Raw genomic sequence first — 15732 nt, forward strand, 5'->3', positions numbered from 1 at the left:
CCTTTAGGTACACACACTAAGCTCTGTGTACTTTCTGAAAACCACATGGTGGTTAGTGTGCACTTGAACACTTTGTGCACTTTCAAAAATCCACGTAAGTGGTAAGTGTGAACGCAAGACTCTGCACACTTTCAGAAATCCTGTATGCTAAGGGTTATGAGCTCCGCCTCGTGCCCTTTCTTGAGATGATTAGACCTTGGTTCTTGGACCTCAGATTTTGGTTTATACACTTCAACCATTGCTTGCCTCAACATGAGGGGCTATTTGGGTAATTCTCGTGGTAGTTTAGGAGCACTCCCCTTTTCCAAGAAGGGTCGCCTATGAGTGCACTACTCTGATTTCGGGGTTCTGTCATATGAGTTCTCTGTTTTTTCCCCAGAGCGCTCCAGCATTATTTCCAAAGATCAAGTTGATGACTCTCAAACATACTGTTTTGAGATTCACAATTCCATCTATGAGCTGTTCTATCAGAGTGCCACGAGAGCCCCTCCTTAGAACAGTATTTGAAAATCCATGCTATGGTCAGTGTGCATGTGAAGTCTTTGCGCACTTTCTGAAATCCACACTGTGGTAAGTTCGCATGCTAGTATTCTGGTATTCCAACGATTAAGTTGGGTATGTAGCTTAGGCCTTTGGCTGTAAGGGGTACTGTCACAGACAGCCGTCTAAATGTCCCAGGGGCAACTCCCATGAAAAGGGTAGAGTTGGTACTTAGTGCTCGCCATGATCCTGGCCTGCACTCCCCTCAGCATGTTGGCATGGGTATACTGTTCCCCATAGTGCCCCATAGAGTCCTCTAGCTCCCTGCCATATTTCGGACGCAAGTTTCAGACGAAGAAGTGAATGTCGTGTTCTCCCGGTGCCTGTTTATAGTCACGCCGGTAGTGACATCAGAGGCTGTCGCCGGCCTACTTGTTGGTGTTTTTTCAATGTTTGCTTTAAACACGTGTCACGACTAGGTGTTCCCCATAGCGCCCCCTACAGGATGCAGTGTCTCATTCCCTACTCAGGGAACCATGGTTACATTCGTAACCTGAGACTATTTTCCATCAGCTGCTAGCCTTCAAATAAGTCTAAAAGCATGAAGAGAAACCTCTTCAACTGATAACCCCCCTTCTAATCACTACCCCTTACAGGCTAGGTCTATTCAGAAAATTGCATGACTCTGAAAAAGCAGCAAAAAGTATCTGATCATACACACATGGCTAGAGATTTCTGATGAAAAACTTCTTTCTGGAATCCCAGTTCATTCTCCAAGTCCAAATTAAGTGCATGTGGTACACTCACTGCTGAGAGTGTCAGACCACATCACGAATGCACGCCGGCTGACTGTCTCCCAGACGGGAGCCTACAAAAACGAAACACATCCGGAACAACTCATCTGTTTGTTGTTTGTGTGTGTGTTTGTGTGTGAGGGGGGAGGGTGCGTGTGTGCTTTCAGAATTGCACTCTTGAATGGGACCGTCGAGTTTCACCATAAATCTGTCCTTCAGACAAAATGAAAAGAACTCCCTGCCATAAAACATCTGTAACAGTTCTATCCGCCACTAACACGTAATGGGGTAATTACCAAGTGGGGGGCGGTTGGTTTTGGGACAACGCTGAACCCCTTTTCTTTAGTAAGGCTCAGGGAATGTTCCACCTGAAACCCAGAAATCTTAACGAAGGTCGATGACCCGGACTCCATCCTGGAGGTGCATAATTGATGTCTGTTTTTTTTTTTTTTTACGAAGACTATTTGCTCCCAGCTGGTCATTCTCCACACCTAATCAAGCACAATTGAGGTTAACTGTATTGTGCTGAGTTGAAACGCTAGACAGGTAAGCTGCAAAGCCTCATGACTAATGGATGGTGCAAGCCAGTAGAGGCTGTGACCTTTTGAGACACCCCAGGCACCATCTACAGAGCCTGGTGGTGTCCATCAGGCCGACTTACCAATCAAGTACCTGAGTTCAATCCCCTGGCCCGCCCCCTTCATGGAGGGTCTGTTCTTGCTAGCTTGCTACTCATAGCCCATGTTTGTTTTTCTCAGTGGATCACTTTACAGTACAACTCCAAATGCTCTATTGTTCACGGGAGTGTAAGCTTGTTTTTTTAATGAAATCAAGCAGGCTCATAGTTCTCCGCCTTACCTGAACATAAAGCCACATTTTGGGAGTAGCAGTCAAGGCACACGGCCAGCAGCTCAACCAGATGGAGGGTGGCAAAGAGGTCGTGTCCCTGCCCCGCCACTAAACACCACTATTGTCTGATCGGCTGTGCAAATTTACCCTGCTCTTAGCACACACTCTAACCAAACCCCAAGACAAGACGCACGCACTCTTAACGAAAGTAACCAATACCAGACCATTGTCTCAAAACACTCAACTGAGCCGCAAGTGTAACAATGCCTAAATGGTTTCCAGAAAGATAAAGTATCTTGTCAAACAAGTGTGTGGGACGTTCATCATTGCAGACACCCTGCAAATATTTGCGTATTCTCCCTTTCTTAATCTAAAACAACCAATCGAGAACATTCTCCACACGCTACTATTAGATTTGAAATGTTTTGCTGCCGTTAATGATAAAAGCACCGACTTGGTTTTCAAAATGGCCACCGGCCTGTGTTAAAATGCAATTAGCAGGTAAGCTAAAGCCAGGTCTTACTCAAAAGCATGTCAGGCTGTCACTGTGGAGGGAAACTCAACAGATGCCCCATTAGAGGAACTACTCTCCTACTCTGTCATGTGTTTTTTAGAAAATCAACTGCCACTAATTGCTTTGGACACTATTGATGATATAAAACCTTATTCAGAATTTCTTTATTCAGAATAACATTATTCAGAATTCTGATTTGCGTGTTCTATATAATATACATATAATATACAGTATTTAAACAGTTTTGGTAGAATACGAGAAGATTTTAATTTAGCAGCTTCCAAAGCAAATAACATTTCCAGAGTCTGTTCTGATAGAATCACAAGAAAGTAAAGCAGGGAAATGTAATTGTGTATAGATATGTATAGTTATATTGTATAATCTTTTATTTTTGATGTTAGGCATTGTTGGTTTGCATTTAAATATATTGGTAAAATGCCCAATTAAAGGAACACCATCTTTTTTCTTTTTCTTTTTTTTCATCTGTTTTATGTATTCCTGTAAATGTATTGCCAATAATTTATTTAGCCAGCAAAGGTTTTATAACCTTATTCAGTGTTAGGCATTGTTGGTTTGCATTTAAATATATTGGTAAAATGCCCAATTAAAGGAACACCATCTTTTTTCTTTTTCTTTTTTTTCATCTGTTTTATGTATTCCTGTAAATGTATTGCCAATAATTTATTTAGCCAGCAAAGGTTTTATAACCTTATTCAGAATAATATTACTCAGAATCTTTCTCTTGTGTGTTCCACATGAAAAGAACATTACAACAGTTTGCAAACCTAATAATGGGTCCCAAGTCTCTTTTGACAGGATCGCAAAAAATGGAAATATGATTGTTATATAGTAGTGTATAGATATTGTATAATCGTGTATAGTTAGGATAAGCAAAAATTAATTAATTAATTAAAAAGGAGGTAAAACAATTACTTAATCTTTTATTGTCGGATAGTCTTGCTTGGTCATGTGTATTTCTGCTAGTCAGCAGCCGCTAATTGCTTTGGCCTCTATTGATATAAAACCCAAAAAACATTTTCAAAGAGAATAGTGGTACAAAATTAGATGAAAGGTAATCTGACCTTTGACCCCAAGGCATGGGCAAGTGTATGTACTGTTTGGGTCAGCCTTTTGTCTTTGTGTCATGTCCAGTGGATGAATGCAAGGCTAAACAGGGGGTCAGTCAAGGCATCTGCCACCCTTCAAGCATGCTCACATTCACCCTCCATCTTCCCATCTGTGTGTGCTGCAGTCCTTCTGTCTCCTCGGGTGCACACTTACTGTCTTTTGATCTGTCTCTCTGCCCAATCAGTTTTATGAACAGGCTCCTGACACATGCGTGTCCTGCCCTTACTTTAAATCCTTAATTTTGAATCACTAAAAACACAACAACATTAAAAGTTAAAATGTGTATTTAAATGTGAATTTCAATATATTTAACACACAGCATTTGTGGTACAATGTTGATTATTACAACAAATTATTTTTTGCTTGTCTCTAGTTTTCTTAAAAATGCACAAATCAAGGTTACCTTGATGGAAGTAAATGGGGCACATTTTTGGAGGACTTGGAGCAAAAACAAATGCGAAGCTTGTAATTTATTAAATTTGTTTTTAAAATTGTGAATTATAGAAGCTTTCATAGTCATTTTAGGGTTTAAGGAACTGCATTGTATTGTTGTAAAACCAATGCTGTCACTTAAGCTTGACTTGACTCCTTTTAATGTTATAATAAAACATGAATTGTCCCTCTTTTGAATTAATGAATTTGTGTGTGTGTGTATATATATATATATATATATATATATATATATATATATATATATATATATATATTGTTTGTTTGATGCATCCATTATCAGTAACTGATTTGTAAGACTATGAGAACTTCTCAGAATCAAGACTTAAAATGGTATATTTTTGAGATTAAGCATTACCAAAGGCCTCCACAGTCTAAATCCTGTCTGATAGTGCCATGCACAGATTTAATGTTTCAAGGCTATTTATGAAGAACATTCCCCAAAACTGCACTGAAAGGTATCTATCCCTCTGCCAGGCATTTCACTGTACAATTTTATGAAGGAAAACACACACACATTAGACATAACATTCAAATAAACAGTGATGTCTCAAGAGGCATTCCCGACAGCAGAGGATAACTCTCCAATGACCAGGAAGAGTCATTTATTTAATGTAGCGCTGAGTCCAGGAATGCACTGAGGAACTCAGAATGGTAAACTCTACGTTCCATTTTGCTAAACACCCTTTGTATCTCTTGCATTCTGATCTCCATCTACTCTTTCTATGAACCCGGCCATTATCTCATAATCAAATAAGATTTGGATCGTCAGTTTGTCTGTATTTTTACCCTATAATAGTTCACTGATGTTCTTTAAGGATTAGGAAATAGATTTTGATCAGCTTCATGCCCAAATTTTCCGTAAACCTCAAATAAGGATCCAAATGCAAAATACGGTGAAACTGACATGAAGCCTGCGGTATCTAACAAGGCAATCCCTATTAACTTCATCTCATCCCAAAAAATGTATCCCTTGTGTGTCTTTCAATGCAACTTTTGAAAGAAGTTTTATACTATAAAGAGTTGAAGCTTCAAATGAAAATGGTAACATTACAGCAAGGTTCTATACATTACGTGAAGTAAGAACAATATTTGAAATGTAACAATTATTAATCTCCTTTAAATCTATTTATTTAGATTTCTACATTTACTAATATATTTTTAGCCTTATAAGTTGTTAATGTATATTTAATGTATATGTTAAAAACCCTAATGTAAAGTGTTCCCATGAAGATGGTAAATCTTGTAGAACGAGTTCTTGTGTGTATCTGTTTAGACAAATCTAATAGGACCGTTAATGGTTGATGAGATCCCACCTGACACAGCACATGCTGTCTCCATCCTCATTTTAAAGACATTATCATTGTAAGTATCATTTGCAGAGACAGCTAAAGAGCACATTAGCATCTTTTCGCCCTCCTTGAACAAACATGTGTAGAGTGACATGATACTGTAACAGAGTCTGGGCAACATATAGCATTTCAAAGCAATTTCCTAATTGCTTCCAGGCCAAGGCTGATGCCTATATGGAAGCAATCCCTCCCTTCAACCTTTTCATCTAAAGATTGGGAAACATTACAGTGTTGAGAAAACTTGACCTGCGAATGGCTAATTCATTGGAAAACCGCCTGTTGCACATACACTCAGATCCACGCTGGAGATTTCACTATTTAAACACTGAGAGGTGACAGTGCAACATATTAGCACCATTACACAGGCCTGATTATTGGAGCAGAAACATATGTGAGGATAAAAACTTTGCTAATAATGCACTGAGAAAATGAGCCACAGAAATCCCATGGGGTTTTAAAACTGTCTGAGAGCTAATAAAAATGTGAAACAGATCAGGTGAAGAGCTGGATTATCTCAGGAGATGATCTGTCAGCAGAATGGAAACAAAAGATGGACGCATGAAAAGAAGCTGTTGAGTGAAAAAAAAAGAATAGGAATGTTAGACTTCACTCAAACATTTTAACTCTGTATGACACTTTGTGTGAAACTAAATGTTTAATCTAATCGATAAAGCATTACTTTTTTCTGCAGAACACCGATGATCATATTTAATTAATGTAGTTAAAAAGTATGAGTGACGTAACATCCAAACTATGGAAGCCAACATGCAATTTACATGAATACAACAAGCATACAGGATTTTTTTTCCCCAACAGCTGCTGCAGTGGCTTCCATGAGGTCATCATCTACTGTTTCCTAAGACATTTATTTAACCCAACTGATACATTACGTTCTCCTCTAAAGGGTTTGGGAGACTGATGTGGATCTGATGACTTCCAGTGTAGTTTATGCCATGTATTGTTTTTAATTATTATTATTATTTAAACTGTATGTGGGAGAAAATAAGAATCTAAAATTTGATGTGTTGAATTTTACAGATTAGATTAAACAAGATTAAACCAAGCCTGATTTTCTGCCTACAGCAGCTTTACATTTTGTTGATATACTTAATATTATATATATATATATATATATATATATATATATATAATCTACAAAATACATGCAAACCCTTGATTACACTGATAGATCTGATAAACTGGAACTTTTTAATATAATAGGTCATTGGCATGTAGTTAAAAAATGTATTTACAATTTAAACTGGTTCAAAATTTCAACTTCAAAAAAAATGTATGAATCTTAGGAGTCAGTGGCACCACACAAAGTGCATTTATTCCTTTTATTTGTACAGTAATATTTTGGATTATTATCCATTGATATACTGTATGTATATATATATATATATATATATATATATATATATATATATATATATATATATATATATATATATATATATATATATATATATATATATATATATGGGAAAAACCTTACACTCTAGCTGAATGCACCTCAGAACGTAGATTCTATGCAATTATGAGGTAGACATCGATAATGGCATTTCCACCCTCAGCAATGATGAATACATTTTAAATTAAATTTGTTTTATCAGCGTAAGAAACACACGATTATCATGAAACTCTGTACATCACAAATAATAAAATAATTATAGAATAGAAATTATAGCGATTTGAGTGCATTTATAAATGTACATTAACAAAGAAACGTGGGTTTGCATTTCTTCATACGTTGCACTTTAGGATTTACTTTACAAATATTTACAGCTCATAAAATGTACAACAGTGCATTCAAAGCTAATGTGCATTTAAATATAATCTCGCTCTCAAGTCTCTTTTTTTAAAACTTGACAGTCGTTAGGGAAAAACGCTTCTTCCAGACTTCTTGGACAGTTGCGGAAGTGCAGTTGTGGAAGATACAAACGTTGATGGATTTCCATTTTTTGTCTTCGCAGAAAGTACAAAATGAAATTGTGTGTATTTTTACCTAGGTTACATACAAAAAAGCACAGGCACTTCTCAAAAAAAAAAAAAGGGAAAAGAAAAGAAAAAATAATAATTCTTCAGTCAGTCTCGTAATGCCTTATTTACTGTTTGGTACTACATTCCCCAAAAGCTGAATATGACTTGATTAAGCACCAGTGGTTTTGCGTTTTGCTCATTCATTATCCATATACCATACAGTATATTATCCATATAACTAGCAGATGAGTTTGAACAGGTGCCCGTCTCCACATTCTTCTGAGTGCACGGAGATAATAGTGTAACACAATCCTCAGTGAATCCTGTCCAGACGGTCACGCACTAAATCTGGCGTTTCTTCTGCCTGCCTCGTCCGAGAGACGACACGTTAAAGAGATACTAGGTTTTTTTGAACACATAATTACAAAAAGAAACCCAGCATGCGTACGGAAAAACAAACCTTCTAATGCAAGATTGTGTTCCAAGTCTAGAGAAACTGTACACAAGCTCATGGCACAACCATGAACAGTGGCCTGTGGAAATCTTTTAAATCGTCAAAAATTTCTCTACTGAAGATTCCCTTTTGCATAAGTGAGAATGCGCAGAATGTGCGGCTCAAGCGCGTCTTTACGCATCGTTCAAGTGTTTTATGCCTTGGTGCCAAACCCTCGTGTGTGATTCGCTACCTACAGCCACACTGTTCTACCACCATGTCCTCGTACTGTTTGTACACGACGTTGTTGCCTGAGTCTATGTATAGTATACTTATAGGGCTGAGTTTTGTGGGCACGCAACAGCTCGGCGGCGTGCTGTTGGGGTCCATGGAGTTCATGAGCGTCTGAATGATGGCGTGGTTGGTCGGCTCCAGGTGCGACCTCAGTGGGAAGTCGCACACGCCCTCGCAGTGGTATGCTTCGTAATCGAGCGGAGCGATGATCCAGTCGTCCCATCCCAGCTCTTTGAAATTGACATGCAGCGCCTTTTTGCTGCATCTCGATTTGGACTTTTTGCCATGCCGTTTCCCGTGGCGGTTATTGAGCGCAGTTCTCCGCCTGCGCCGCGCTTTAAACTGCAGCGCGCTCTCCTCATCCTTGTCGTCTTCTCTGTGAGACTTGATCTTCTCTTTCATCTCATTAAACAAGTTTTCTCTTTTCCTAGACCGCGTGTAGACCACCAATATGGCCTTTTCTTGCTGCGTTCGGCCGTGCCGGTGGAACCCCAGTTGATTTAGGTCGATTTCGGTGTCAGATTTGCTATGCGTAACCTTGAGCTGCAGACAAAGCTGATTCCCTTGGTGTCTGTTTTTAAAAATTCTCCAAACGTCCAGAACCTCCCATTCTGCTTTCCGGGAATCCTGAAGATCAAGGGATCTGGAAGCCAGTGGTCTCTCTGATCGACACGAGAGTAGATGAAGAGTGTAGTCTCCTGATGGGGACGTTTGGACATCCCCGGGCGCTTTACGATATATCCTTAATTCAGCACCGACCAGCTCCTCTTTGTCTGAGAGAGTTGAGACATCAAACAGATACGTTTGTCTTCGCAAAGGAGAGAGCGTGAGATTGTCTGCAAGATAAAGAGAAATAATTACAGTCAGATTCACTTAGAGTGACTCACATTCTCATAAAGGAGCAATTTAAAACCTAAAACTTTATTTTCGGCTCTCTTTTATCCCTTAAGTTGGAAAATACACATAGGATTTAGCACAAAAGAGTAGCTAGCTAAAATAAAAAACGAAGATGATGAAGATGTAGTAGCATAGAAACTCACAGTTTCATTATTTTTGTTAAATATTTTACTGTTTTGCTTTTTCTAAAATGTTTAAGTTTGGTGTAACTAGCATATAGGCCTTCAACATTTAACTGCTATTTATTGATATCAGAATGCATCTTGGAAATAAAAATAAAAGAAATTCTCAGAGACCAGGCTTTATTTTAGCCTTTCATGCTGGAAAGTGGAGCAGATTTACACAAGTCTAAAAGACTGTCCATAAAATTAGCCAAGAAGCTAAATATGATTAAACAGATTAACCGGATAATTGATGACAACTATTTTCAGAGAAATCATTTTAGCTTAGTCAGTGGAGCAAAAATGTGTGATTTCTCCAAGCTTACACTTTTTAATCTAAATGTTCTCATGTGGATCTGAAGCATGTTTTGGTTCTGTTTGGAATATTTACGCGATGTGTGTAGTTTCCTTATGCGTTTTTTCAAATGACTACCTGCTAAATAATTTGTCATAAATATGTACAGGTGCTAACGCAAATAAGAGAGATCTGGTAGCCATAGTGAGGAAGAGAGAGAGAAAGAGAGAGAGTGGGGGGAAAGTGTGCGCCAGACACAAAGCGACATACTGTACGTGCTGAACAATGCACAATTAATACATTCTTTCCCCTTCAGGAATCCAGAGGCCTAGTCGCACTTTATCAACGCCTTTTTTTTATCTCTCTGACGGACCAAACGAGAAGCATTTATCTGAATTCAAGTGGGCTTGTGTATGTGAGAATTTTAGTTGAACTATTAGAGTATTATCGCTCCAACTACGCCTCGGGCACAGATATAATTTAGCCTTAACAAAATCCCAGACAAATACGTGCATAATTTTGAACAACACTAATTTTAATACGGCTGCTCGATAGTAGGCTAGATTGCTTTTTAATGCTTGAATACAAAATGAAATCAAACCTAAAAACGGCATTTAATTTGTAGTTTTAATTAATATTTTGAACAAATAAATCGAAAATGAATATTGTTATTGCATTCTTTGTTCATGCGCGAACTTAATTTTCAAATAATTCAAATGTAATGTTTGTTTTCGTTCCTATGCACATATGGTCCACATTAGAGTTTTTATAAGACCTCAAACAGATCGAATACAAGGTCGCCAAATAATTAACAGTTCTGAATTCCCTCCCACCCCATTGAAAAGCACCTCGCTTATATTTCATCGCTTCTGCCAAAAACAACATCCCCGATCAAAAGTGATTATTGCCCATATAAAATGCAATTGCATACAGCAAGGGTTAACGCGACAGCCTAAAAAGATAACCGGGACAAGTGAAGGCCACTAACAGAAAATCACTCCACATTCATCACATTCATAAATCACATTCATAAATCACTCCAGCCACACAATCGCACGCTTTTAATCAATGAACATTCTTCTCCAAAAATTCGATTCTGTAGGAAGAGAGAGAGAGACTCTCTTGGTGTGGCTACCGGGGCACCATCTGCGTTTTAATGAGTTACTTACAAGTGCCAAAAGTAATTTTCATACATTCCGTTCGTTCTTGTCTGATCTTGCAACCATAACGATCTAAAATTTGGGGAAATGTCTTATCTGTTTTGGAGGAAATTCCTTCCTGTTACACAAAAAGATTGCTGCCTTATCATAATTGAATAGCGCTTGAGTGGAAATGATTCTTGATGACATTCAGCAGCGAATGACGCGCATAGCCAACACGCAACTGGAACGGTTTAATTTTGCATGAGGTATTGATGGTAAGTGTCACACACCAAAAGCAGTTCAAGATGCTTATAAAAACGATTTGATCTGTAATCCCGCGTAATGCACTAAACTATCCACAATTTGAAAGCTATAAAGGCAGCAAAATGCCCCAAAAGCAACAATTGTTCAAACCTAAACAGACGTAAGGTCCTTTCCGGTTTTTGCTCTTCTCTTTTGGTGATGTTCCACTGGCTGAACTAGTTCATTACGGGAGAATAGACAGCGTTTGATATGTTATGACATGGACACTCAATTAGATCACCCAGTTCAAATACTCCAATCAGCGGTTGGATGCAAAGCAACCCTCAGAGGGTCCAGTGAAGGGTCATAGCCAATGACACATCAAATCAAAATCAGTGAGGAGAGTGAAGGTTTTTTTCATCAATCCAGTTTGCGCTGCTGTTCTTTCTGCGAACGCGGAATGGAAGAGTGCACTGTTTGCGCCGCATTTCTCTCTCTGTCGCATGTTTTTGCGTTCGTTTGCCCCACAATGTTCACACAGTTACTTTGCTTAAAGGAAATCCAATGTCACTGCAACTTATACGCATATCATTGTTAAATAGAAAATGCAACTGAAACTCCTCTAAAACACAGAAATTAAGTTTTAAAAGCAAAAGGACTATTTCTATTGAACAAATAAAATATTTCATTTTAGAACAAAAAAGCTAATTTATTATTATGTTATGTCCTTAGGTAAACTCGATTTTCCCCGCATGAGGTTTGTGAGAACAGCTCGGACTGCTTGCGCGCGAGGACGTTAAGGGATTGATTTATTGCCTTCATTTAGAAAACGCACCAATTAGTGTTTTATTGGCATCTTACCTTAGGGTCAATGTAAAACTAATATAACTTTATACTAGCCGAAATATGAGTTCGTGCTGACCATTAAATTGTGGCCCAAGCCCAGGAAGAGTGATCACCAAACCATTAGCACACGAACAAACCCTCGAAATTTATTCATCCAATTTCAGGGGAAGATGTTATTACTTTCACTCAATACATTTATGTTGCTTCACAAATCTGTGTCTAAAACATATTCATATTTTTGTAATATTTATAGCCTGTGTTACTATATCACAAAGATTTCAAAGTAAAATAATGGTGCATTACTAAATATTGAAAATGCATAGATACATAATTCAGACAGAAAATGCATGTAAGAAAACAAGGCAAAACAAACCTTTTCCCCTGTCAACAAAACTCGTTATGGTGTTTGCAGACTTTGAAGAGCGAAAAGAACTTGCATTGAGCCCCAGTTTTTCAGCTGCGGAGTAAGTCCTGTATATAGAGATCATGTAATCGTGAGGCACAACCGGGTCCTTTAAATCATCCACACGACCCGCTCCCGGAGAGGATGCGAAAATCTCTTTAAGAAAGTTGTGTGACCTTTGTCTATCATGCGCGCTCCTGGCACCCTTGCTCTTTTTCTGAGATATAAGCGCAGCTGACTGGCAATACGGTAAACTCCAAAGGAAAATGAAGAGCGTGTAAAAGGCGACTGCTCTCAAGGCATCCATTGTGATTCTGTCCCCAAAAAAGTGAAGGCGAGCCGTGTCTTTCCAGAAAACCCGGGTGTTTTGGTTTGTGTTTTTTTGTTTCACGAGTGCGGACAGCGCGAGACCTGTGTTGCGTGCCTCAAATGAAGTGCGCCTGACGCTCGAGAGCGAGAAGCTGCAGACACATTCGCTCGCGAGTCACGCCTCCACAGACGCTCCTGGATTTATTGGAGAACTTCTCCTGATTTTCTGTGCACCTCCTAAGGTACGTCATTATAATCATTTCCTATATAAAATGTATTTAAAATGTATTATTATTATTAATTAAAGTCTAATAGGGCTTCAACACAATGGTGTATAATAAATAATAATAAGAGTATTTTCCTAAAATAAAAATAATAATTAATTTAATTTAATTAAATAATTTAATATGGTTTAATGCTTTAAACATTGAGATATGTTATATCTAAGTGTATATGTAAATGTATAAATATGTATTATTTATGCAATGCTATCAACAGAAATTATTAATATAAATGATAAAGGTATAAAATGTATATTAAATTATGAAATATATTATAAAGGTATAAAATATATATTAAATTGTGAAATATATTATAAAATATGCTTATACATAGTAGTTATTATTTATAAAAAATATTATTCATATAGATAAATAGCCTAATAAATTTAACTTTTATATTAATTCTATATTTTATATACAATTTATATCACTCACACACACACACACACACACACACACACACGCACACACATTCATACATAGAGAAAGAGATAAAACGCTTTTTTCGTCTATATTCCTAAAGCTGAAAGATATTATTGTAACTGTCTTGTAAAAAGTCTCACTTCTATCCTCACGAAACCTGGCTGCAGACACTTGGTTAATGCTCTAGCTTCACCTGTCCCGTTATCTTGCGCTGCACTGCCTCCTTGCGGTCATCAATTGCAATAGCGTTGCATAAAAAAAAAGGCTAAAGTAAAAAATTATTAAAATAAAACATTAGTCGATGTAGGTGGATTATATTATTTAAAGTTCATAAGTTTCAACAAACCCCAGTGCAAGCAACAATTATATGGTCAGATACATACTAGTGTCTATTCAGGTTAATTCATTTCCCCCCATCTCATTGACAAAAAGTATTCAACTTTACCAGAATCGGCAAAAAGTGTCCCAGTTTACCAGAGTCCATAGGGAGACTGGGTTAGATATCACACTTCTTACTAGCGAATTATAAAAGTGAATTATAAGTCTTGTTCTTTATATTTGCATATACTGTTGTTGACTCTCATTAAATACACAGTTATGGAGAACTTAATGGTAAATGCTACCCATTGTAGTTTTTGAAAGTGCTCTAAAGTTGAGTTGAGTTGGGAAAACAACTAGTAACATTGTTTTAACCAACAAATAGCGTAACTAATGAAAGGTATATCAAATAACCAATTTCCTGCAGATTTATACAAAGAAACTACTTCCTCACAACTTAATATTTTACTCTAGTGTAGACCATTTCCGCATCAGTCCTCCATAACAACTCTATAGTGTTTGGGGTTTATTTTAAATTAAATTAAAATGTAAAATTAAAATGTATTAAATGTATGGATTTAGCAGACGCTTTCATCCAAAGCGACTTACAGTGAATTCAGGCTATCAGTGTTTACCTATCATATGTTGGGGAATCGGACCCCCAACCTTGCGCTTCATAGCGTGTGTGTGTGTGTAATGACATGGGTATGACACAGGTATTACAAGGAGAGGGTGACTTATGAGGAAACCAAAGTCCCCATTTTTCAAAACGCTTATAAAAGTTTTTTTGAAAAAGTAAAAATGCACAAAGTTTCCTGTGAGGTTAGGTGAAGGTGTAGGGTTGGTGAAGGGCCATAGCATATACAGTTTGTACAGTATAAAAAACATTACGCCTATGGGATGTCCCCACTTTTCACAAAAACAAACGTGTGTGTGTGTGTGTGTGTGTGTGTGTGTGTGTGTGTGTGTGTGTGTGTGTGTGTGTGTGTGTGTGTGTGTGTGTTCACTGCTGTGTGTATGCACTTTGGATGGGTTTAAATGCAGAGCACGTCACTTGTCGCTTATCAAGTCACATAAAACGTAAATTGTAGTTCCATTATCTACCATCAGAGGGCAGTAAAACACCATATTATTATAACTGCGTGCCCATCATAACAAACAAAACACTAAGGCTTATATATTCAGTCGGTCACTAGTATTTGCTTGACTTAAATTTTTTTATCAACGCGAAAAATTATTGAACTAAATGAAACTGAATAAAATCATCTGTTTTGTATAAAATACGTTTAATAAATCTTCTGAACTAATTTGGATCTAATACTGAATTGAGTCTTCGACTGGGAGAATCTTATCTGGAGAATGACTTCCACTCGCAATGACTTTAAGCTCGTTTAGTAAGTTGACTTCAGCACCATGGAGAGCCGACGCCTCCAACCGCTGCTCTCAGGCTTCACTTGATTTCAGTAGGACTCAAAGCTGAGAGAATGTACTTGATTTCAACATTTCAGATGTTAATTTAAACACTACATGAATAAAGAATTACCTAGGTTTGGTATTTTTGAAAAACCTGGTCGTACTGTCGACAATGTATTGTATAACCAACAGGTGGTTTACCATGTAGCTACCGTTTTAATACGTTTTTAATCAGATAATAATAATAAACGATACTGTTATTCATTTATTTTAATTCATAATTATTGATATTTAAGATGATTTTCTTTACTAGTTTTTTATTTGTTTTAGTACACTTATTAAAATGGGTTTCCTTTAACAATTTTTATTTAATCATTAAAATAAAGCTTAAGAAATAAGACTTGTTTAGTCAGCTCTTGGTTAGAAATGTATTCTGTGTATAGACATGAACTCACATGTGATGCCAGTGATGCCATAGAAGAACAATTTTGGGTATATATATATATATAGATATATATATATATATCTATATATATATATATATATATATATATATTTTTTTTTTTTTTTTTTTTTTTTTTTTTTTTTCTTTTCTAGGCACTCAAAGCGCTTTACATAGACAGGGGGTTTCTTCTCATCCACCACCAGTGTGAAGCATCCACTTGGATGATGCGACGGCTGCCATAGTGCGCCAGAACGCCCACCACACCACCAGCTTACCGGT

General features: G+C 37.3%; 1 protein-coding gene across 1 annotated transcript; it reads right to left on the reverse strand.

The window, feature by feature from the left end:
* Positions 1–7568: 7568 nt before the first annotated feature.
* On the reverse strand, positions 7569–12723 carry LOC113059219 (growth/differentiation factor 6-A-like). Its single transcript, XM_026227555.1, has 2 exons — positions 12235–12723; positions 7569–9113 (listed from the first exon to the last, which is right to left on the reverse strand). Exons 1-2 carry the CDS (start codon positions 12569–12571, stop codon positions 8233–8235), a joined length of 1218 nt encoding a protein of 405 aa, XP_026083340.1. The 5' UTR covers positions 12572–12723; the 3' UTR covers positions 7569–8232.
* Positions 12724–15732: the final 3009 nt, after the last annotated feature.

This window comes from Carassius auratus, chromosome 41 (assembly GCF_003368295.1).
Source record: "Carassius auratus strain Wakin chromosome 41, ASM336829v1, whole genome shotgun sequence".
NCBI classification, from domain to species: Eukaryota; Metazoa; Chordata; class Actinopteri; order Cypriniformes; family Cyprinidae; genus Carassius; species Carassius auratus.

Bases quoted from the DNA above. Each gene is read 5' to 3' on its own strand.
- LOC113059219 (XM_026227555.1), bottom strand. From the start codon at position 12,571: ATGGATGCCTTGAGAGCAGTCGCCTTTTACACGCTCTTCATTTTCCTT. The intron at 9,114-12,234 runs GTTTGTTTTGCC...TTTATCTTGCAG, and splicing joins TTTTGTTGACAGGGGAAAAG to ACAATCTCACGCTCTCTCCT.